At 35.5% G+C, this 24,371-nt stretch overlaps 1 protein-coding gene across 1 annotated transcript in view; it reads left to right on the top strand.

The window, feature by feature from the left end:
- The first annotated feature begins 2,054 nt into the window (after window positions 1–2,054).
- SLC7A11 (solute carrier family 7 member 11) overlaps window positions 2,055–24,371 on the top strand; it is a 78,426-nt gene continuing 56,109 nt past the window's right edge. Inside the window, exons 1-4 of the mRNA XM_054484380.2 lie at window positions 2,055–2,755; window positions 8,029–8,155; window positions 12,103–12,218; window positions 21,177–21,302. Of these exons, the coding sequence (XP_054340355.1) occupies window positions 2,479–2,755; window positions 8,029–8,155; window positions 12,103–12,218; window positions 21,177–21,302 (646 nt within the window). The 5' untranslated portion in view covers window positions 2,055–2,478. The remainder of the gene's footprint in view (window positions 2,756–8,028; window positions 8,156–12,102; window positions 12,219–21,176; window positions 21,303–24,371) is intronic.

The following is a 24,371-nucleotide window of genomic DNA, read 5'->3' as shown; positions in this document are numbered from 1 at the left end:
CAAGTATTTGAGGACCATCCAAACTCTTAGTTTACAAGCTTAAAACTGGCAATGTTAAGAGTTCAAGGCAATTCAACATTTTCTTTATAAACTGCATTTTCTACAGATTTTGGGGAGCTTAGAAGAGGTACACTGGTGCCCTTAGTAGCAATGTGCAGCTTTGCAAACATTCTGAGTGGTGGCCTCTATCTTACATGAAAGTACAATCCTTTTGGTTTTTAGTCTAACATCAGCCATTTTTCTTTGCAATTTAAAAAAAATACTGTGAGGAGGAAAATGTTATTTAATATTGAAAGAATAATCGTCCTTTATAATTCATTCAGTTTCCTATCTGAGTGGGGTCTTTGGCTCAACTTATGAGTTCAGTTATTTATAACAAAATTTAAAATTAAAGTGTGACACTGTGTTAATTAGAGAAAGTTGCTGTTCCCTGAGATTCCTAGTGTCCTACTTTTACCTCATATTTCTTCAGAGCTAATATGTTTCTCTTATTGGGAAACAAAAGCTGCTCCCCCTTAGGTACATTAATCAGGAAAATTGTGTGAGTGAAAGGAGATGTAGGAGGAGGAAGAGAATTGGAAAGAAAAGAATCTCTATTTAGCGTCCTTCTTTGGGAGTTTTAGCAAGATTGCATGAGGAAAATGATCCATTTTTGTTTTTTGAAAGACATAACAACTGAGAAAAAGTATTTATTTTGGCTTTATAAAAACGTTAACTTGGTGTAGCCGAAACCAATTATATAGAATTTAGATAGATAATTTAAAAAGGAGAAAATGTAGCCTCAATTATTTGGGTGGCAAAGCATTGAGGTGGTGTCATTTTCTCAGGTGTCAACATAACAGAAAATTGTTCTGACCTTTTCCATGCTACTTTCCTAATGGCGATTTCTCATTTCTTTCTTTGATCATCCTCACCATACTTGACTCCCTTCTTTCCCTGCCAACCTCTCGCACACAGGCTTTTTGTTTGTGGTTTTTGTTCAGAGGTTCAGAAGCTTATTTAATGGTGCGTATAAAGGTAGCTTCAGGGTAATGATAACATTCAATTCTTCTCACTGAATCCAAAACCACATGTAACTATAGCCAAAAATGATATCTAGGATTTCTTTTCTTTTCATATTTGTTTTTTCTTGACACTTGGTTGAGAAAGTTAGAAGGGTTTAAAAATGTTTTGCCTTTTCGACTATTGCAAAGTAAATATTTTAATTTAGCTTACATTTTTAATGCATTTTAAATTTATAATCATAATATAACAATAGTTTATATAATGTGGAAAAAAGTCATACATAATATCATTACTTTCTATAACTACTATTCTGTTTTCCTTTACGGGCTTTTGCTATATGCGTTTTTTATGTAATCGTAATTGTGTAATTTTGAACTTAGAAATTTTTTTTGGTAATTCAAAGGAACAACATGACAATGAAGAATGTGTATCTTTTACATAGTTCAAAAAAATCACCTAGTGCTAATGAGAATCAGAAAATGACTATTTTCTGGAGTCATGGTGAATTTTATATTTGTCACACTCAGATGGTGATTTAAAATGCTGGTTTATTATGAGTAGTAAGAAATAATTTTATCTTTTAATGTTGAGGAAGGCTTATAGTTGTGCGTATGTGACAGCAGTATAAAGTGTAGAATCTTTTTAATTTTGTAAATATTGGATTTGACTGTATTGCCTTATTAAAAAACTCAAAATAAAAAAATAAAAATAAGCATTACACAAATTATGAAATTCAAACTGTGTTGTTATAAACAATGTAGCTTTAGGATACATTCTACTCACAAAACAGTCGCGTGTAAAATGTTTTTATACATGCATTAAAGAAAAAGAAACTCCTTAAAATGAAGTAACCATTTCCTGTTTCATTTTGTTTGAACAGCTTTTGTTGCTCACTACGAGTTGCTTTAAATCTCTGGGAAGGTCTGTTCCGAATTTACTACTTCTGGATTGGCTAAAATCTCTTTAAAGTGTGTGCTTTGTTCTCTAAAAAGCTTAGGTCAGTTGAGCAACAAGCTCCTCCTGTTTTTTTTTTTTTTTTTTTTTTTTTTGTAAAGAGCTGAGTAATGCTGGAGCCTTCTCATGTGGCTGATGCAAACCTGGAGAATTTGCATCATCATTTAGCTGTAGTAAGTTGGTGTGACAGGCAGGCGCTTAAATACAAGCCCATGAGGAAGCTGAGCTGGTTTGTAATGATAGGGCGGCAGCAGCAGCAGCAGCAGCAGTGGTGGAACGAGGAGGTGGAGAATTGAGAGCACGATGCATACACAGGTGTTTCTGAGTAGTAATTAGATCGCTGTGAAGGAAAAAGCACACCTTTGAGTTTTTACCTGTGAACACTATAGCGCTGAGAGAGACAGTCTGAAAGCAAAGAAAGCAAAGAGGAAGACATCGATCAGTAACACCAAGAGACACCAAAGTTGAAAGTTTTGTTTTCTTTCACTCTGTTTTATTTTTCCCCCGTGTGTCCCTACTATGGTCAGAAAGCCTGTTGTGTCCACCATCTCCAAAGGAGGTTACCTGCAGGGAAATGTTAACGGGAGGCTGCCTTCCCTGGGCAACAAGGAGCCACCTGGGCAGGAGAAAGTGCAGCTGAAGAGGAAAGTCACTTTACTGAGGGGAGTCTCCATTATCATTGGTACCATCATTGGAGCAGGAATCTTCATCTCTCCTAAGGGCGTGCTCCAGAACACAGGCAGCGTGGGCATGTCTCTGACCATCTGGACGGTGTGTGGGGTCCTGTCACTATTTGGTGAGTGCGACTTTTTCTTTTGGGGGGGCGTGGCTGTGGGGCTGGAAAGCTTGCTTTCTGGGAAAGCAAATTGTAGTTTTTGAGGAGTGAATGGATGGCAAAGGCCACACCAAATTTTTAAAATTTTTGTTCAGGTACGTGAACTACCCAGACGCAGCATCCACTGTTGGTGTGATCTGGAACACCCTCAAATTGCTTCCTACAGGCTGTACTTTCTTTTCCTGACTAAGACAGGCTGTTTTCTGACTTTTCTCTGTGGTGATGAGAGCAAAGGCTAACTTTCATGACCCAGTAAAAAACATGTACACTTTCTGTGCCGGGCAGTTGTACACTTAGCTTGGGCATTCTGGCAGCTGGCATGCTGAATGAGACACCTGTGAAGTGGAACCTGGCATGGCCTATTTAGACATAGAACGGAGTGTTCAACAGAAGTCTTACTGACTTTTCATTAGCCAAACAAATGGGTGGCAATCTTTATAAAAATATTTTTTAAGTTCATGTGCTTGTCACCTCTTAATATCCTTTCAAAAGTCTTTGACATTGGAGAGATGTATGATGGCGCATAACTCGATCCCTATCATAATGGGGTATATTGCAATGGCCTGAGCATATTTCAAATTACTTTTCAACCTTTTATCTCTTCTCAATACCCATATACTTTTGCAATATAAGTTTTAAAACTTCAGTTGGGTGTTAGTTTTCTGTGCTTGCCCAGATCTGTTTTTTTCATTATATTTCACTTGTTCTCCAGGGACACAGAGAATTTGTCCACCTGTTCACTAAATTAATCTGAAGGGAACTGGCAGAAGTATAATTATGAATTTTTCTTCAAAATTTATGTCTCTTCTATTGATTTGAGAATTAATAGTAAAGAGGTAAATAAATACCCCCGTATGAAATAGGCAAATTACTAGAGAGCTACCTGAGTTTGTTGTAAAGATGATAAAAACTGGTGAACTGTCAAACATTAAATTTGATTTATGCTATGAGGATTTATTTACTTTTCTTGGGAAAGATTCTGTACTTTAAAGTTGCTCTTTGTCTTAACTCTAGGACTAACACTAACTAACAAGTACTAACACTAACTCTAGGACTAATTAACAAGTACTAACTCCTGTTCCCATGTGTACCAATCCATTCATTCTTTCTACTCAGGCCTTGTGATGTTTTAAATCATTGGTTTGACACTCATCTAGAGACCCCAAATTCCATTTTTTTTTTTTTGAGACAGAGTCTCGCTCTGTTGCCCAGGCTGGAGTGCAGTGGTGTGATCTCAGCTCACTGCAACCTCTGCCTCCCGGGTTCAAGCAATTCTCCTGCCTAAGCTTCCCGAGTAGCTGGGACTACAGGTGTGTGCCACCACGTTTGGCTTATTTTTTGTATTTTTAGTAGAGATGGGGTTTCACCGGGTTAGCCAGGATGGTCTTGATCTCCTGACCTCGTGATCCACCCACCTCAGTCTCCCAAAGTTCTGGGATTACAGACATGAGCCACCGTGCCCGGTCCTCAAATTCCATTTTTAGGAAGAAGTTATTTTAAATAAAACTTGTTAAAACAAGGTCATAGTATAGAAAGATTTATAGAGGAATTATTTGGGGTTTTTAGAGAGAATTTGTGGTATTATTTATAACTAACTTGTGCTTTATTAAATATTCAGTAACAATTGTGTATCATTATTTCCCAGTATTACTTCCCAACTTTATAAAATAATTTGGAGTAATATCATTATGAAAAACTCTAATAGTGCCCTTAGCCACTATTAATATTAAAATAGCTCTGGTATATGCACTTATAGATAAAGAGAAACCTAATTGTTGATCATCTTAAATGATTTTGTGCACCCTTAGCCTTTAAATCTTCCTACAGCACTTTATATATTCAGAATAAATTAATATCTAATCAGAAAAACCACAACCAGTTTACTGGACTTTGCATACTTATGTGCATGCAGCTTCCACTATGTGATTCAATTTTTGCACATAATAAAAGGTTATTCAGATGTAACAAAATAGATCAGTATGAGTATTGAACTAGTTAAAGTGATGTTGACTTGCACTATGAAAATATGCTTATGCATAAGTATTACATATCATCTTAAGCAAAAGCTCAAAAAAAAATAAAAAGAAACAGCTAAGGAGACTAGCTAACATTACACTTGAGTTGGTATTCTTTGATTAGTAATTGCAGGGAGTGTGCTCTTGTATTAATCTACTTATCTTTATTTGCATTGCATTTGTCACTTAAGTTACCAGAAGCTTTTGGACAGGAGTGCCTCTCTAACAGCAAGCAAAGCAAAATGTGAAGAAAAAATAATCCTTCTTTTTAAAAAGACTCTAGAACTCTGGGACCAACTGTAAAGAATCTGTACATTTGGTTTAATACATATATATACTTTTTTTTAAGTGAAGGGTCAATACATGGATTTTTACATCTTGTTTTGAACTTTTTTCATCTGGGCAAAATGGTTATGAAGCTTGAGACCTTTAAATGAAAATCATTCCCCCAGAACTCAGTTTAAACCTAGGGCAACCATCCTGGAGTTTCAGTAAAGCATACAGAGGTCTAGGTATTGATTCTCTGACAATAAATTCTGAGGTACTTAAGACTCTTTCAAATAACATTTTATATTGGATCCTTTTCTGGACAGCCTACCAACATGGCGAGTGGTATGTTTCCCCATGGAGAGTGAGTTGCAACTAGTTAAAATTAGTTATAGGTAGATGAAATACACCAGTGTTCCCCAAATATTAGTCTGCAGACTAGTTACTTTAGAATTATTTGTGCAAATTTTAAAATGATAGAGATTCTTGAATTTCTCTTGTGGACAATCTATACTGTCTTGATTAGAGACTATTTTTCATTTGAGTGTTTTCGAATTAAAAATTATTCCCAGACTGAGCACGGTGGCTCATGCCTATAATCTCAGCACATTGGGAGGCTGAGGCAGACAGACCCCTTGAGCCCAGGAGTTCCAGACCAGCCTGGGCAACATGGCGAAACCCTGTCTCTACAAAAAATACACAAAAATTTAGCTGGGCATGGTGGTGTGTACCTGTGGTCCCAGCTACTTGGGAGGCTGACGTGGAAGGATCACTTGAGCTCAGGAGGCGGAGGCTGCCGTGAGGTGAGATTGTGCCACTGCACTCCAGCCTAAGTGCCAGAGTGATACCCTATCTCAAAAATTAAAAAAAAAAAAATTATTCCTAGGTGACTTTGATGTCATGATAAGTTTAGAAATCAGATATAAAATATGTGACACTAAGATTTCACTGAATATCCAAATTATATTTATATTGGACAGTTCTGTCTAAATTATTACTAATCAGTAGTACTTTTCTACACTTTTATTCTCAGAAGTAGATTGGAAAAAAATTATGTTCTTACATTTGAGCACTTGGCAGTACAGATAGAACTTTTCACATAATGACAGGATTTTTTTTTTTATTTTCTTGTTAGTTACTCAAATTAATAAGTATAGCTATATTTCATGTGGTGCTTGCCATGTGTCAGGCCATGTACTGTCCTAGGTACCCACTGCCACATTTATACACACAACTCCTTTATGAGGTAGAAACTGAGATCTCCATTTCACAGAGAGTGAAACTGAGGTTTTGGGGAGTTGCATATTTGTCCAATTTTATGTGAATTGTATCGTTAAATGTTAAAAATGTAGCTTATAGTTAATTTGATCTAAAGTTCACAAATATAAATTATAGCACCTCATTTTAAAAAGTATATTCTGGGCCGGGCGCAGTGGCTCACGCCTGTAATCCCAACACTTTGGGAGGCCAAGGCGAGCAGATCACCTGAGGTCGGGAGTTCGAGACCAGCCCGACCAACATGGAGAAACCCTGTCTCTACTAAAAATACAAAAAATTAGCTGGGCGTGCTGGCAGGCACCTCTAATCCCAATTACTTGGGAGGCTGAGGCAGGAGAATCACTTGAACCCTGGAGGCAGAGGTTGCAGTGAGCAGAGATCGTGCCACTGCACTCCAGCCTGGGGGACAGAGTGAGACTCCATCTCAAAAAAAAAAAAAAAAGTATATTCTGGCCGGGCGCAGTGGCTCACACCTGTAATCCCAGCACTTCGGGAGGCCGAGGTGGATGGATCTTCTGAGGTCAGGAGTTCAAGACCAGCTTGGCCAACATGGTGAAACCCCGTCTCTACTAAAAATATGAAATACGAAATTAGCCGGATGTGGTGGCAGCCACCTGTAATCCCAGCTATTCGGGACCCTGAGGCAGGAGAATTGCTTGAACCTAGGAGGCAGAGGTTGCAATGAGCTGACAGTGCCATTGCACTCCAGCCTGGGTGACCAAAAACTCCGTCTCAAAAAAAGAACACCCAGAGTGTACACTTCAAAAAACATCCAAGATAGCCTTTTATAGAAACAGACTGAGTCAGAATTCATTTTGTTGACAAAATATATCCTACAAATTAAATGAAATCTTGGCCGAGCGCAGTGGCTCACGCCTGTAATCCCAGCACTTTGGGAGGCCGAGGCGGGCAGATCACGAGGTCAGGAGATCAAGACCATCCTGGCTAACACCGTGAAACCCCGTCTCTACTAAAAATACAAAAAAAATTAGCGAGGCGTGGTGGCGGGCGCCTGTAGTCCCAGCTACTCAGGAGGCTGAGGCAGGAGAATGGTGTGAACCCAGGAGGCAGAGCTTGCAGTGAGCCGAGATCGCACCACTGCACTCCAGCTTGGGTGACAGAGTGAGACTCCATCTCAAAAAAAAAAAAAAAAAAGAAATCTTGCAAGGCATAGAGTCCATGGTTTTCTAAAGAGTGGATACAGCTTGTTCATTTTGATTTTCCACAGAAACATAATTTATTAAAAGGGTTCTCAAAAAATAACTCAAAAAACTTAAAAGCTAACTCAGACATTTGGACTAATGCCTTGTCTTGGTGTGAGATTGTGTTCTTCTAAAAATAGGTCAATATTATTGACATCTCTCTCCTCTTTTTCCCCTATTTCCAGGTTTTCAGCTCAAAATTCTGGAACACATGATATTGTAGACATGTATCTTTGTCATTTCAAGTAAAATTATAGTGTTCAAATAGAATAAACTAAATCTCAACTGTGAGGATGTTAGAAAAGGAACTTGGTGGGTCTTAGCAATTAGATGATGGTTATTTGTCTTGAGTAAGGATGCCATTCAGACCAAAGGAGGTAGTTACATCTTGGGCAACATATAAACATTATTGTATCTATTCTAATGCTGGGTGTCTTGAAAATGTATTAATATTGTGACAAATATTTCACAGGAGCCTTGTCTTATGCTGAATTGGGAACAACTATAAAGAAATCTGGAGGTCATTACACATATATTTTGGAAGTCTTTGGTCCATTACCAGCTTTTGTACGAGTCTGGGTGGAACTCCTCATAATACGGTAAGAGCATAGTAGAAAGAATTAAGAAAAAATAAACCAATTCATTCTTATGAATCACCTTGATTATTTTTAACTGGTTAGACATATGCATGTCATGTGACTACATGATAAACATGTCTACCTCAGGATATAAAGCCTGTGATAAAATACCTTTCTGAATTAAGATATTTTTAATGCAATTTTATCACTGACAAGCAGTTCACCAGCAATGCCAAACTTTTAAAAGTATCTACCTTTCTTTAACCCTCAGCTATTCTCTTTGACACTTCTAGGAGAAAGATGCTTTCTTGAAAGAATATGAACATGAAAATTCACCTGGATACCTTTTGACCAACTAGACAAAATTAAATATTGAAGTTTTCTCTTATTGTAGATTATATCATTAAGGCATTTAACTTTACTTAGTCATTGTGATGAAGACACTTCTGTGCCTAACAACTTAGTTGGTCACCAAGTCTTATACTTCATAAAAAATAGAGTTTGCATGACAGAGTCAAATGACTCATTTCCTTATATTAAACAAATCAGGAACTACAGTTCCAAAAGTCTTTTTTGATTTTATCGTTGTAACAATGTGTTTACATTCCTGCTTGTCTTGGTTTAAAATCACACTGAATAGTGCTAAGTCACTCTGAATAGCAACTTTCCTTCAACTTTGTGGGAAGCTTATGATGTCATATGAGCATTTCAGAGTATCACAGTTCCTTAAGGCTAACTACTTCAATAAAATGTGATGTGCACATTCTGATTACAGAATTTAATGGATATTACTAGGGAAACTTGCTCTTATCAAACTTATCAAACATATGTGATTGAGAGTTCATGTGAGCTTTTATGGCTAAGTGCCAAATACAGTGCTAGTAAGTATTGACAACACTAATCATGAGTTTTACAGTGTTATAAGTCTTTTTTTTAACAAAAAAAAGATCTTCAAAGTAGTATATGCTTCATGAAGTCTTTTTCATTTTAAACAACTCTGCATTATTTAAAATTGTTATAATGAAATAATAATAAGTATTTTTTTCCTTTCCTGAAATTCCTGTATCGAGAATGTACTTTCTGTTCCTTTTGGTTATCTCAATCTTATCTGCTCTTCAAAGGTCATCTTAAATCCTTTCTTTCCCACAATTAATTTCCTGTTTATTTTAATTTATGTTATTTCTTTCATCTCTAAATTCTTCTGAAAATGCTATCTCTGCTTCACATTTGGCATTGAACATGATACCTTCTATTCTTCCTTAATATTTTAGGTGTCTATATTTTGTTTCCCTTTTAAAACTGCCAACATTTCAAGCATATAAAGATAAGATCTTTTTGTAACCCGCATACTACTTAGGTCAGTGCCCTTTTTTTGGCGTATATTAAATTATTTTTGAATAAGTAATTGAAAGTTTAAAGTTATAATATGTTGTGTACAACATACTCAGCATTCAAATGCATGTACTACTTATTTAGACTTCTGGCCTGTCAGACTGGTGGGCTTTGGAGCTTAATACAGTTGGACTTGACTCCGTCTTCAGCCATGTATTAGTTGTATAACTTTGGCTCATTGCTTGGCATTATGATGAACATGATCATTCCATATAAATATAGCTTATATCTTACAGTAGCACAGATAAAATATTCATATATTAATTTATTTACTCCACAAACTGCTACTGAATGGTAAATGGCAATAAAAAGAGATCCAAAATGAAATCAGCTACAATTTCTGCTCCCAGGTAGCTGATAATCAAATGTTACTTTAATTAAAAAAAAAAAAAAAACTACTTTTCTCTGTGTGTGTGTGTCTGTTGACAGAGGAAAGTACCTTTGTATTCTAGAAGCTTTTAAAATATGTCCATATATCTCTTTGTCATAACATACTCATATTGCTGAGTTGGCCTTTTAAATAGGCAGAATAACAAATGACATGAGGAGGGACAAAATATCTAAGTATGTAAACATTTCTCTTCTTTTACTAATACCCATAGTTCCTAAGTACTTCCCATTAAAATTATACCTTTAGATTAAGTTAGTATTGCCAGAAATCATCTGTAAAACACCGATTTCAAGGAGAGAAATATTATCTATCTGTACACAGCAGGGGTCATTAAACCGAATTTGCGTGTTCACTATATATTCAATATATATTGGGTTTCCGCTATATGATAGACACTGTACTAAACACTGGAGATAAAATTGTGATTAAGATAGATATGATTTTGTACCCTTAGAACTCAGAGTTAAGTGGGAGGAAATCATTATCAATCGAGAAATCACATAGGTAAATATAAAATTGCTACTGTGATAAGCACTGTGGAAGACAGGCCAAGGGCTTCAGTATGAATATACTCCAAGAGATCTGGCCCAGTCAGAGGTTGGAGAAGCTTTCCCTGGGAAAGGAAAATTGAACCAAGATCTGAAGTATAAAACATAGTCAATGAGTTGCAGAGGCTGCAGGCAGAGAAGATTCATATCCTTCTAGTGGGAGGAAGCTAACTGAAGAAGTAGGGAGAGCTTAGACCAGATGGAGCCTTGAATGCAATGTGAAGGCTTTTTGCGTATCCTGAACATATTTTGAAAGCTCTAAAATGACATGATCAGATTTTAAATTATACATCAAAAATTGTATAAATGATGGAGAGTAGGATAAACAGTTTTGTTTGGGGAAGATGGGAGGGTGTCTAGGAAAAGAAGAAAATGAAAAACCTCATGCCGCTCTCCAGTATCAGCCGGCCAAAGTTGGGAACATGTAACGGTGGTTGGTTTTCTGATAATCTGTGGATCAGGCATGAATGTTGGGTAACCACGAGAAGAAAGAGAAGCTAAAAAGGAAGTTTGGCATAAGAAATTAGATAATTGCCGCTGGGCACGGTGGCTCACGCCTGTAATCCCAGCACTTTGGGAGGCTGAGGCAGGTGGATCATCAGGTCAGGAGTTTGAGACCAGCCTGACCAATATGGTGAGACCCCGTCTCTACTAAAAATACAAAAAATTAGCCAGGCATGGTGGCATGCACCTGTAATCCCAGCTACTCAGGAGGCTGAGGCAGGAGAATTGCTTGAACACGGAAGGCAGAGGTTGCAGTGAGCTGAGATCGTGCCACTACACTCCAGCCTGGGGGACAGAGTGAGACTCCATTTAAAAAAAAAAAGAAATTAGATAATTGCATAGACTTGCATGTTTATGGAAAAAATATGCATTCATATATACATACATCTAAAATGAAAAGGTCTGTGCAATTTTCTCATAAAAATATGTGAAGAATTAAAATAGAAAGATGTATTACCTATATTTCTATATACCTGAATTTATTTTGTATTCTTGTCTCATTTATATTTCCTTAATTGTATAAGATTATAATAAATCTATTATTTTTAAATTTATATTTTATATCTGAATGTTACTATAGGATTAAGAATAATCACTTGACTTTGAGTTTTTGTCTGTACAGAAAAAATAAGAGTAAAACAATGTCAAGTACTTAGGCATGTATTTGCAGGGAACACTTAATAGTAATTTTTTAGGTTGAGTGTTGTGTTCATTCTTTTGACTATGCCCTGACACATTAGATCTGTACAGCATTAACTAATTCATAATATGGCTGAAGTTTACTTACTGACTTTTTGAGAAAGAAGATGGCTTCCTGTAAGCCTAGCTCTGTTAAGATCTCATGTAATAAACCAGATTTTTAAGGAAAAGTCAAATATGGGAGAGCAGGGGAAAAGTTGATGGTACTTACCCTTGTTCCCAAGAATATGTGAAGTTTAAAATCTAGCCAACAATGTTACAGGAAGTATCTCATTTGGAATGTCTATGGCAACCTAATCAAGTACGGAATTCTGAAAACTATGGACTTTGATATTTAACATGTTCCATATGCTAAATACACTCAAGGTAGAAAAAATTAATGAAAATGCTATTTTTTCCCCTGTGGTTAACCTAAATATATACATTTTTTTTAGCCCTGCAGCTACTGCTGTGATATCCCTGGCATTTGGACGCTACATTCTGGAACCATTTTTTATTCAATGTGAAATCCCTGAACTTGCGATCAAGCTCATTACAGCTGTGGGCATAAGTGAGTATTATAGCTATATATGTGAAAAAGGAAAAACAACACAAAAATGATTGAAGACAAAGTGTCTTTAGACTTTTTGCATTGCGGAATTGCCTCTCAAATCATGTTCTTTTTGCTTACAGTTCCAAATTTCTACTGGAAGGATTTGGAGTGGGATCCAATATTGTATTCCATGCCAGTTTTGTATTTGGTCAATAGATATGATGGCTAATCTTTTTAAATGGTAAAAATCACCTTACTAGTAAAATATTAAGTCTATTATACATGAACAAGACTTTTAAAGAGAAAACCCCAATTATTTTAGAGATTATTTGAATTGGAAATTAGCTATATATTGAATTATATCTCATGTGTAATCATGGAGTTACCTTTATGTAGTGGGTGTGTAAGTTGTGTTTATACATTTTGCAGTGTTAGCAGCTGTCACTCCCAGTGTTATAATGTCAGCTGCCTGTTGTTGGTCATGAAAAGAGTTTTCTTTTGAGATTGATTATTAGTAGTATTTTCTAACTAGATTTCTTTATGGTCTCCAAATTAAGAAGTTGTTCATCTTTTATCAATGGGCACAAATATTCATTGATTAAAAAAAGAAACAAAAAGAAGAACATGTACAAAATTGCATGAGTGATGTGAAGCCATATATGACTCTAATTCCCCAAAAGATGCCAGGTACCAAATACTTAAATATGGGAAAGGATAACTTAATTCTAGGTGCCATTTGAATCACTGTCTTAAGAATCAATATGATCACATTTAACCGAGTTTAAGCTACTCATAAAGAGAAAGTTACATGGGAATAACTGAACTGCATAATCATGGAAGAATTTTTAGTTTGTATGGCTAAGGTGTTTCAATGGGACAATGCCTGGGGTATTGCCTGTAATTTACTTATTGCCTGTAATTCATTTATTTATTTTTAATTAAAATTTAAAAAATAGATTTAGGGGGTACAATGCAGTTGTGTTACGTGGATATACTGTGTAGTGGTGGAGTCTGGGCTTTTAGTGTAACCATCACCCAAATAGTGTACATCATAGATATTAAGTAATTTTCATCCCTTATCCTCCTCCTGCCCTCTCATCTCTCTGAGTCTCCGATGTCTATTATTTCACACTCTACGTCTATGTGTATACATTATTTAGCTCTCTCTTATAAGTGAGAACCTATGGTATTTGAGTTTCTTTTTCTTTAATTCCACTTAAAATAGTGACTTCCAGTTCCATCCATGTTACTTGCAGCAAAGACATTATTTTATTCAATTTACTAAGAACACATTAAAAAATGGTAGCTATTTATACTTTTGGAAAAACATCATTTGAAGTTCCATGAGACTAGAGACCTATTCATTGCTGTATTTCCAGCCCCTCACTTAGCTCCTACCATGTTGTTGGTGCTCAGTAAGTATTTGTTGACTTGATTTTCTAAGAAGTCTAAGAATTTTTTCTCCAGCAGAAAAGTCTACAGTCTGTTTACTTGTTAAACTTGGAGGATTAGGTATCTTTAATATATTTCCAGGCAGTGGGAAAATGATAAAAATGAAATAGAGTTTGCTTCATATTATGTTCAGATCTAGCAGTCTAAGTTTTTGTGGGTTGAACCATTTGAGCATAGTGGTTACAGTTTAGGCTTTGGAGGGAAACAACCTGGAATTGAAACTTGGTGTTACAATTCTTAGTTTTGTGATCTTGTGCTAATTTTTAAACCTATTTAAGCCCCAGTTTTATTTATTAGGAAAATGCCTATGAAAAGATAATCTATTAATATCTTGAATGGCTGAAGGAAGATGAAATTAAGCCAGATTTTTTGTTTAGGTCACATTCTTTTTCATTATTTTTTCTTTTTTTTTTTTTAGCTTTTATTTTGAGTTCAGGGGTACATGTGCAGTTTGTTACATAGATAAACTCGTGTCATGGGGGTTTGGTATACAGATTGTCTCATCACCCAGGTACTAAACCTGGTACCCAAGCTATTTTTTTCTGATTCTCTCCCTCCTTCCAAACACCCTCAAGCAGGCCCAGTGTCTGTTGTTCCCCTTTGTGTTAATGAGTTGTCATCATTTAGCTCCCATTATACATGAAAACATGCAGTATTTGGTTTTCTGTTCCTGTGTTAGTTTGCTAAGGATAATGGCCTCTAGCTCCATCCGTGTTCCCGCAAAAGACATGATCAAAGTCAGATTTTTAAGACCTTTAACAGACTGCCTTGCCTATAGAAAGTTCTTGGTAAGTCCACTGTTCCACTAAGGGACTGGACTAACAGCCATTGTTATATTCACCATTTTCTTGTCACTTGAATGACTGAGGCAGAATCATATCACAATTATTATATTTAAAAAAGAGAAGAGCAGGGGTGGCATTTTTGAGAGCTCTGTAAATTAACAATAATAGTTATTAATTAAAAGCCATAACCAGAAGACTAAGTAGATTGCATGTAAACATTTATAAATCCACAAATTTTACCCACTTTGGAGTTAAAATTATATGAATAATAGTGCTATATTTATGTTTTTATAAGTCTAGATAACTCTCTTCTTGTTTATCCCAATTCAATTAAACATTTTAAAGGGAAAATTTGTATCTCTGAGGATTAAATGAAAACTGCTCAAACTAAACTTTAAAACAGTTCTAGGAAAGGATAACCATGTTGGGATTTACAAAACCTCTGTAGTAGACATTGGTGACGGAATAGTTAACAACGAGCCTGAGTAAATCTTAGATGAACCCAGACATTTCCTTCTATGTTTGCCATGAGTTATTACATTCATTTTTAAATTTTGATGTTCCTTTTGCAAGCTTGAAATTCGGAGAAAGAAATGTGTTCTCATAATCAGCAACAGTTAAAAAACAAACTGGATATCCTTATGACTCAGTGGTAGGTAATGTAAATCAGTGCCCTAATTGGGAAAGTCAAACTGTCTCTAAGAAAAATTTAGCTTTAATGGAGCAACAGTGGGTGGAGATGGAGATAGAGAAGGAGAAATTTATCTAGGGGCAAGTCTCTCACATCCTGCTTTCTTCAAAGTGAGTCTAGGTGATTTTCTACCTGTTAGGGGTGGAAGGTTACGAAGGTGCAGAAAATAGAGTTTAATTGCATGAATTGCTTCCCTGTGATCCCTGGGGAAGGAAACAGTTTGTGGTCATTTGAAATCTCTAGTTAAGCATAGAAAAAGGGCAAACCTGAAGGGTCTTGCTACATCATAGAAAAAAAGAATTTCAAATTTTGTGAAATGTTAGCCAACCATTTGAGAGATGATAATGGGATAAGGGTGGGGGGTTAAGTAAATACTAATTCACCTCCATTTTTTTAAGTACTGTATTTCATTTCTGTCAAATTTAATGAAGATAAAAACGTTTTTGCTTATACAAATTTCATCCATTCCAGTAAACATGTCAGGTGCATGGAAGTTTAGGTGGAAAATCTTATAGATTCACATTTGGCTGCTCCCTTATAGCCCAATATTTAATTACTTTCTTTTATTCTTTTTTTTTTTTTTTTTTTTTTTCCGAGACGGAGTCTTGCTCTGTCGCCCAGGCTGGAGTGCAGTGGCGTGATCTTGGCTCACTGCCAGCTCCGCCTCCTGGTTTCTCGCCATTCTCCTGCCTCAGCCTCCAGAGTAGCTGGGACTACAGGCGCCCGCCATCACGCCCTGCTAATTTTTTTGTATTTTTAGTAGAGACGGAGTTTCACCATGTTAGCCAGGATGGTCTCGATCTCCTGACCTCGTGATCCGCCCGCCTCGGCCTCGCAAAGTGCTAGGATTACAGGCATGAGCCACCGCGCCCGGCCTGTAATTACTTTTTTCACCTTCTGTAGAAGTTCATGAATTTTCACTGCTTTTATAGATTCAATAAGCATTGAAGTATGCTCAATATTTAAAATATTTATCTGTTCTGTATTCCTGAAATTGGACCCTATATAATTATACACTTGAATGTCAGAATATTATAATAAAAATATTCTCCTTAAGATATGAGATCTAGTCCCAGATCCATCCCTAACACCATCAATTGTTGGATGTCAATTTCCTTGCCAGTTTATTTTATCTATATAAAATAAAGATAAGTTAAGAACCCCATCCTAATTCTCAAACTTTTGAAAGTAATTGGGAGGAACAAGCAAAATAACATTTGTGATTGTATTGTGAAAAAAATTAGCCAGTTCTACAAACGTATTACTTTATATTCTTTTTGAAATCTATATTTTCCTGGCACCATTAAATTACATAAAAGAAAATCTAGGACTATTTCTGTGTTAACACTTCAAATACAGCATATGAAGTGGCTCTGTTTAAATCTTTGAAATCTGGCTATACCTACTTCTTTTCTACCATAAGTAACGTACCAACACAACCAATTCTTAGGTAAATATACGTAGTATTAAAATATACAAGTACTGCAGAATGACTATCATATACTTTAGGAGGATGATATGTAAAATGTGGAAACAAAGGGTCCTGAAATCCCAGCTAACATAAATATGAACTTTTGCAGAGAGAAAGAGCCATCGCGAGTTTAAAAGAACTAGGTACACTAAGGGGATCATGTATGTCTTTTGAACTACTTTCTCATTGTTACCTGGGAACTAATGGTAAAAGTGTGGGCTCCAGAGTTAGATTACCTGGGCTCCAGACCCATCTTCACTGTTACTACCTATGCAAACATAGGCAAGTTAAACAATATCTCGAGTCTCAGCTGCTCATCTGAAAAATAAAGCCAATAAAATGACTATGTCATAGAGATATGAGGATTAAATAACATTATTCATGTAAAGTCTTTGTACAATGTCTGCCATAAAATAAGTTTGTATTTATATATCACTTAACATTTTTATTCCCAATAGTGAGATCCTAGATACAAACTGTCACTCTGCTTTTTAAAGTGTTTGTTGCTACGTGTCTTCTCTAAAATTAATGCATCCAGGAGACGAATGCTAATAAAAAGATAAAAGGAATCCAGGCAGCCATTACAAAACAGTAGTGAAGCAACCCACTTTATCTCAACATGTAACATACATACACAGTATCCATATATTTTATCAGTTAAGAACAAAGTACTCAGAATTCAGAAGCCAAGAAGAACCTGAACCTGGGAGAAAACCCAGTATATCTAGACTCTGTAATCTCACTCTCCAAAACCCAAAGACGGACTTGAATTACATAGTGCAGAAAGAAATACTTGCCAGTCCTTAAATCACAGCTTCAGTCCTTAGCATTCCCCTAAACATCCTCTTCAAATATAGCTTCCTTCAAATACATATTTCTTATCTCCAGGATTTATAGATACAACTTCCATTGCCACATTTCAGTTCTTAGGAAACTGCATCATAAATAAGTAAATAAAAACTATATGTCCCTGTATTTTTATTTTGGTAAAATTTAAGGTGAGCATACAAAAAATGCCCAAACTGATATAATTATTTCCTCATGTGTGAAATTAGCAAATTGTTATTCAAAGGAAGTAAAACTAGGACCAGAGAGCTGGCCCAGATTTCTTTCATTACTGCAATGTGGGTAGGTAGTATTTTTTAAAAGTATATATTATTTGTTTCAGAAACTTAGAAAGCTCTTGCATTTAGTGAATCCCAAGTCCCTTTTCAATATTGTTGGATAAGCAACATACATAGACACAAATTTCACTGTAAAGACACGTGATGAAACAGCAGTTATAGCCACTGGAGAAGCTTCACTGTGCCTCTCACTGGCTGCCTTGTTACTTGTTAAACTGTGCCTTCAGGGTAATTCAGGTGCATCTCAGCTGGAATTTGGTGTACTAATAATGAGAACAATGTCTGGATGCTCGGATAAAGCAGGGTTTTGAGAACCCTTTGAAAAAAATTCATCTTTTTTTTTCTTAAAAGGTTTTATTGAGGTGTAATTGACATACAATAAACCATACATGCTTTAAATGTACAGTTTGATGAAGTGTGATGTATGTATTCCTTGTGAAACTATCACCACAATCAAGTACCCAGCAATGGGATTGCTGGATCATATGACAGATTTATTTTTAGTTTTTTGAGGCACTTCCATACTGTTTTCTATAGTGGCTATACTAATTTACATTCCCACCAGCAGTGTACTAGCATCTTAATGAGAATTTTTGTTAAGCTATCTGAGAGGGAAGCAGGGTGAGATGATCAATTCATAGTATCTGTTTAATTTTGTCTTCCATTTGCCTGAGAAAACTTTACAAAGTATTTTTTAAAATCCCAAATACCCAGGTTTTTTGATATTTCAATAGGCATTAGGTACTTATACTCTTTATGAAAGTAACAAAACCTCTTTCTTATTTTCAAACATATAGATAGTTGTTCCAAAAATAAGAATGCCTCTGTCTCTCTCTCCTTCCTTCCTCCCTGCCTGCCTCTTTTCCTTTTTATCCTTCTCCTTTCCTCTCCTTTCTTTTTCTCTCTTTCTCTCTGTATAATAGTTTGTTTCTACTGTGGAAAGAACTTTCATAAATACAGAGTGCTTTGGGTTTTAGGAGTCCTATTTGAAAGAAAACACTGCCCTTTTGTTGCTGGTGGCCACATGAGACAATTTTTTCACTTTTACACCAAGGTTGAACCTCCTTAATTAAAACAATAATCATTATTGTGTAATGACTCATCACACAGTCATTTGCATAGAAAAGGAAAGGAATCACTGGATGATGGAGCAGGGAGCAGAGTTACACTAACTTATTTTCCATATATAAGTGCCTTATATTGGGGAGAGATAAATAATTTTATTTTTGTGATTCCTCTGATAAAATAATGCACTTTGTCATTGACAACAGACCTGTCTATCCCTTCATGTTTTCAGCTTCCAACACAGATGAAATATCCCCCTTTAGATGCCCCTGTAGCTTATTCAGGGGTTTGGTCTTTTTGATCATTCTCATAATTACTCCTTTGAAATATTTCTTCATTAGTAACCCCGTATTTCACTTTGTATGAGATCTTCTGATCCCTTATTTTTTTCCCATCTTGGAGTTTTTTCCAAAAACAAAATGTATTTTATTGCTTCATTTACTTTTGAAATTTTTTTCGTCTTTATTGAGGTATATACAACAAATAAAATTGTAATTTTAGGGTGTACAATGTAATGATTTTATTTTTATATATATATATATATATATAGTGAAATGATTGTCACAACCAAGTGAGTTAACACCTCTATCACGTCATTTAGTTACCCCTCTTTTTTTTGTTTTGTTTTGTGGTGAGAACATTTAAGTATATTTCAAGTATACAATTCAGTATTTGAAACTATAGTCACCAAAATGCTATATGTTCATCATAAAATTTATTAAAATAAATTTTTTATAAAAATAAATTTAAAAAATTGAAAATTATTTAGTGTTCTATCACTTATAAACACCTGCTGTTGATGTTTTGGTAAATATGTTTCCGGATCTTTCTATTTCTCCTTCCTTCCTTCCTGCCTTCCATCCTTCCTTCCTTCCTTCCTTCCATCCTTCCTTCCTTCCTTTCATCCTTCCTTCCTTTCCTTCTTCCTTCCTTCCTTCTTTCCATCCATTCCTCTAACTTGCTGTATTGATCGGTAATATATCATGAATATCCTTTCTTGCAATAAATATTTAACTGCCTCATAATTTTAAGTGGCTGCATATAAACTATTAAAATGATATACCTTAATTAGCCTTCCTTTAGGAGGTTTAGGCTATTTCCATTTTTTTGCCTTTAAAGATTATGTGTTGCTAACATTTGCATTGATTGTTAAATTCTGAAGTGAGCTAGTAACTATATCAGGCAGTGAAAACTGTGAGGTGGACTCATTACTATATATAAGGAAAACTTCCAATTGCAATTTGAATAATAAGAATTCTGTAGGAGTTTTGTTTCATTCTTTGAGAAATATCTTTACATTTTAAATGTTTGTTTAGGGAGAATATACCTTTATAAATATAAAGGTTATAGTTAATAACTGTAAATGTCAGGAATAAAGTAGTGTTTTGGGTTGTTCTAAGTATAAGGTTGTGGAAAGAGTATAAAGTTGAAATCCACTGTCTAGAATAACCTCAGCCATCCCAGCAGAGTAGGGGAGAAAGGTCTTAAAGCATCACCATTTCCCTTGTGCCTTAGATTTTCTAACTGAGGATCCAGTTCATTCATTCAACAAAAATGTATTAAGCTACCTGGGCCAGTCATGGAGCTGGATACTAGCAATACAGCGATGAATAACCCTTGCTCTATCCTTGAGGTTTTCACGGTCCACAAGGTGTCGAAGGTGGATAGTTATTGCTGCTTGGGAAATTGTAGACAGCATCAGTAAGAACGAGAAATTCTGCTGGCTTTAAACCCAATGTGCATCCTAGCCTGGTTAATCTTTTGCACTCATCACTTAGAATATTGTGCTCAAGCCCTAAAACATATCTTGAAAAACTATACTTGTACAGTAGGTTGAAAGTCGCCCCTTGACATGCTAATTAGAAATAAGACAACCAAAAGAAAAGTGCTGCCTGAGGCTAGTCCTGAGAGTGAAAAATAAGATCTGAGCCAACTTCTACACTTCTTGCTCCTTCTTGAGTGTGATCCACATTGGCAGGCATACCATCATGGAGACAGAAAAGAGTTGTCACATCAAGCTAGAGAGTCAAATTCAGCCATCTGATTGGATGCTGGGTTTGGTTAGAAGACATTTTTATATGATTGTTAGAGTACTACAATATATGTCCACTCTTACATACAGAGAACAAGAGAAGAATTCTTATTGTCCAGAGGTTTTATCCATGTTTCTCAAACTTTCATGTGCATAAAAACCAGCTGGAGAACCTGTTGAAATGTAGATTTGTATTCGTTAGGCCTGGGGCAGGGCCTGAGATTCTGCATTTCTAAAACACTTCTAAGTAATGTCAACACTGCTGCCTCATAGATTGCCCTTTGAGTAACAAGGACCTAAAATGTCTTTGTGCCAGTGAGAATTCACCTTTTGTAACTTCATCTATTTGTTTGCAGCTGTAGTGATGGTCCTAAATAGCATGAGTGTCAGCTGGAGCGCCCGGATCCAGATTTTCTTAACCTTTTGCAAGCTCACAGCAATTCTGATAATTATAGTCCCTGGAGTTATTCAGCTAATTAAAGGTATGGACTGAAAAGTAAATGCTTTTTAAAATACGTATCTGCTTTTGGTCTTTTTTAACACTAACTTTTGCTTGTACTAACAGAATCCTTAATTAGTCTCTGCTTGTGGAACTTAAACTCTATATTGTCATCTAATTGATTTGAAAGGCTGCTACATTGTGAGTGAGTTGGTTTTTACAGTTGAATGGCAGAAAGAGGATTAAGACTGGGCCAAGCAACAAAATAAGGCATCAGTGAATTTTCTAGGTTTAATGGTTTGGAGTGAAAACTCGAAGTGGAAAAAAAAAACCTGCCATTTAGTTTTAATTAAAGATAAATATGTCTTTTTTTTACTTTAAAATTGTCCAATAATAGTAATAAAAATTAAAGAGAAGAAGGTATCTGGAAAATGGTAAAAGATGATCAATAATTCTTTGACTTTCTGGTTATTATTCCTTTTAAATTGAGAGTGGTATCCTCAACAGAGCAGTCAATATGGGAACAGCATTCCTAAACACCAAAATTATATCACAGTAAAATAGTTGTAAAAACTTAATTTTTATTGTTACATTATTTTTAATATAAAATTTGCATTTCTGCGATTACTTGCTTTATAGAGTTTAACATTTAATTTAAAAAAGAAATTGAGAGGTGACATTTAGAGTTTTCGTTTTAGGAAAGAAGGCACATGCAGTTGCTTGGATTCAGTGGAAATTGTTGGAGGACAGAGATTCACATGTGGTATTTAATTAGCAACAGGAATATAGCAGGAAATAAGAAAGTGAGAAGAAATTGTAAAGGAATGACATAACTTGGGCATGTTAAGTATTTAATGTTTACATTGATATTGTCTGTTCCAAGAAAGGGAATCTATAGAGAAATTTAATGACGTTGCAGAAGAATTACACAAGGCAAAAGGAAATGCCAACGTTTGGTAAAATCTTCACTTTTGGTAGAAGCATTAAATAATGACAAACACTGAAAGATCAGCCACTCTGGAGCTGGGAAAGGGAGCTGCTGTTGCCCATTTAATAAGCCTAGTGGGAGATTTTAGAGCCCTGCTGGTGGAAATGCTTTTATGAAATCCAGCAACCGCAGCCAATGCAGAATAAACACAATGAAGATTTTGACCGTTGGAGCTTGCACTGAAGACAGGAGCTTGCTCTTCTAATACACCTTGGCCTTCACAGAGCTAGCCTGCTCATTTCTATCTTATTCGTTAGGAATGTAGGCACAATAATCTGTTTTGTTAGTGCTTTATTTTTCTGAGCTAACTCTTCAGTCTTCTGTAAGGAGTTTCTTCAGTATTTGAAAAGTGCAGAATCTCTGGGTCATTGGCTGTTCTTTAATACTAGTTTAGATTCCAAAAGATTATATGCTATCCCTTGAAACTAAGATTTATTTTCTTTTTCTTTTTGGTGTAATGTAAGATACTATAGGTAGCATTATAGACTTTATTCCATTTTTACCAGGTATTTATATATGTATATGACAAAGGGTTTGGTTGCCCAAATGTTGCTGTATTGCAAATTCCTTGAGAGCAGAGGTCATGATATATCTTGAGGTCTTTTTGGTGGCTACAATACAGAGATACTTTAATCTATAATCATGATATCAATGCTTAATGTGACAGGCTTATTCAGAGATCTCACGCAACAGAGAAATTCCCTGAGAATATTACCACATTTAATGTAAATTTAACATTTTAGAGATCATTGTTAGCAGGTATATTTGCTCGATTACTATAAAATTGTGATTTTCTTCATCTCTAACATGATCACACATTTTTCACATTAATCTGAAACTCTAGTAGGAGATTTTGTTAATACAGATTGTGCTTTTATTTCTATTCTAATCATATCCTGAAAGTAGTCGTATGTTATGTATTCACTTATGAGAGTTTGTTGAACTTTCCTTTGAATATTGACTTTAATCTTCATGAGACCTCTGTTATATAGCCAAAATATTCCTGAATTCTAGAAACAAAATGCCCCTCTTTTGTAATATTCTCGAAATGGCACTTTTGAAGATCTGTGCTTGTGACCCAGTCTTTATAGAATTTGGTTTTTCTTATTGATTATTTGGTTCTGCACTCTAAGAAATATTGTGCCTTTTTGCCAAAGAGACCACAGATTATGATAAAAGAATATTCAACAGATGCTTCTATCTGAATTCCACTGTTTATATTTTTCTCCTGGAAGGATACAATGATGTTTTAGTAAAATGGGCATTTCTGAATTTATCGTGTCATTTAAAAAGTGAGCTATGTTTGGGAATCATTTGAGGGAAAAATTGTTTAGTATATAATTCAACATTCTCCATTTTTGGTCTTCATACTCACACATATTATATTTATATATATGTTACGCCTGGGCAATGAATGCAGGAAAAACTGAGATTTGACTTGGAAGACAGAGTGCCTCATACACATCATCCATGCCCTGTCCCCCTTCTGTTTATTTACATGAACTTTTATTTTAAAACAAAGTCTCACTTCCCATTTGGGTCATCTCATTTGCTATTTTCTTTGAGTAATAGAAACATTTTTTCTGCTTAAGCTTGAATATTGACTAACTAAAGTAAATCTGAATTTCTAACTTTTAAAACTATTCAAAAGATATAAAAGAAAAAGTTCCATTGTGATTCACAAAATAGAGAAAAAGGTGATGAATAAAAGTGTTCAATTGACATGCTGCTGCAAAATTTGTTGAAACCTATTTATTTTAGAGTTCATTATAATATCTTTTCAATATTTCTAGGAAAAAAAACATGTCATTTTCTAGGACAGGGTCACAGGGTGAGTGGACTTTCTCTGTAAAGGACAAGAGAGTAAATATTTTCAATTTTTCAAGCTGTATGGTCTCAACTCTGCTATCATAGGTTGAAATCAGCCACAGGCAATACTTCATGAATGGGCAATACTTCATGAATGGGCATTTTTAACTTATAGATAAAGAAAACTTTATCTATAAGAAATGCTTGCAGCCGGACGCAGTGGCTCACACCTGTAATCCTAACACTTTGGGAGGCCGAGGCGGGCGGATCACAAGATCAGGAGTTCGAGACCAGCCTGGCCAACATGGTGAAACC

Source organism: Pongo pygmaeus, chromosome 3 (genome assembly GCF_028885625.2).
Source record: "Pongo pygmaeus isolate AG05252 chromosome 3, NHGRI_mPonPyg2-v2.0_pri, whole genome shotgun sequence".
Lineage (NCBI taxonomy): Eukaryota > Metazoa > Chordata > Mammalia > Primates > Hominidae > Pongo > Pongo pygmaeus.
The sequence above is the reverse complement of the archived record's forward strand: the minus strand, read 5'-3'. Positions and strand labels throughout refer to the sequence as shown.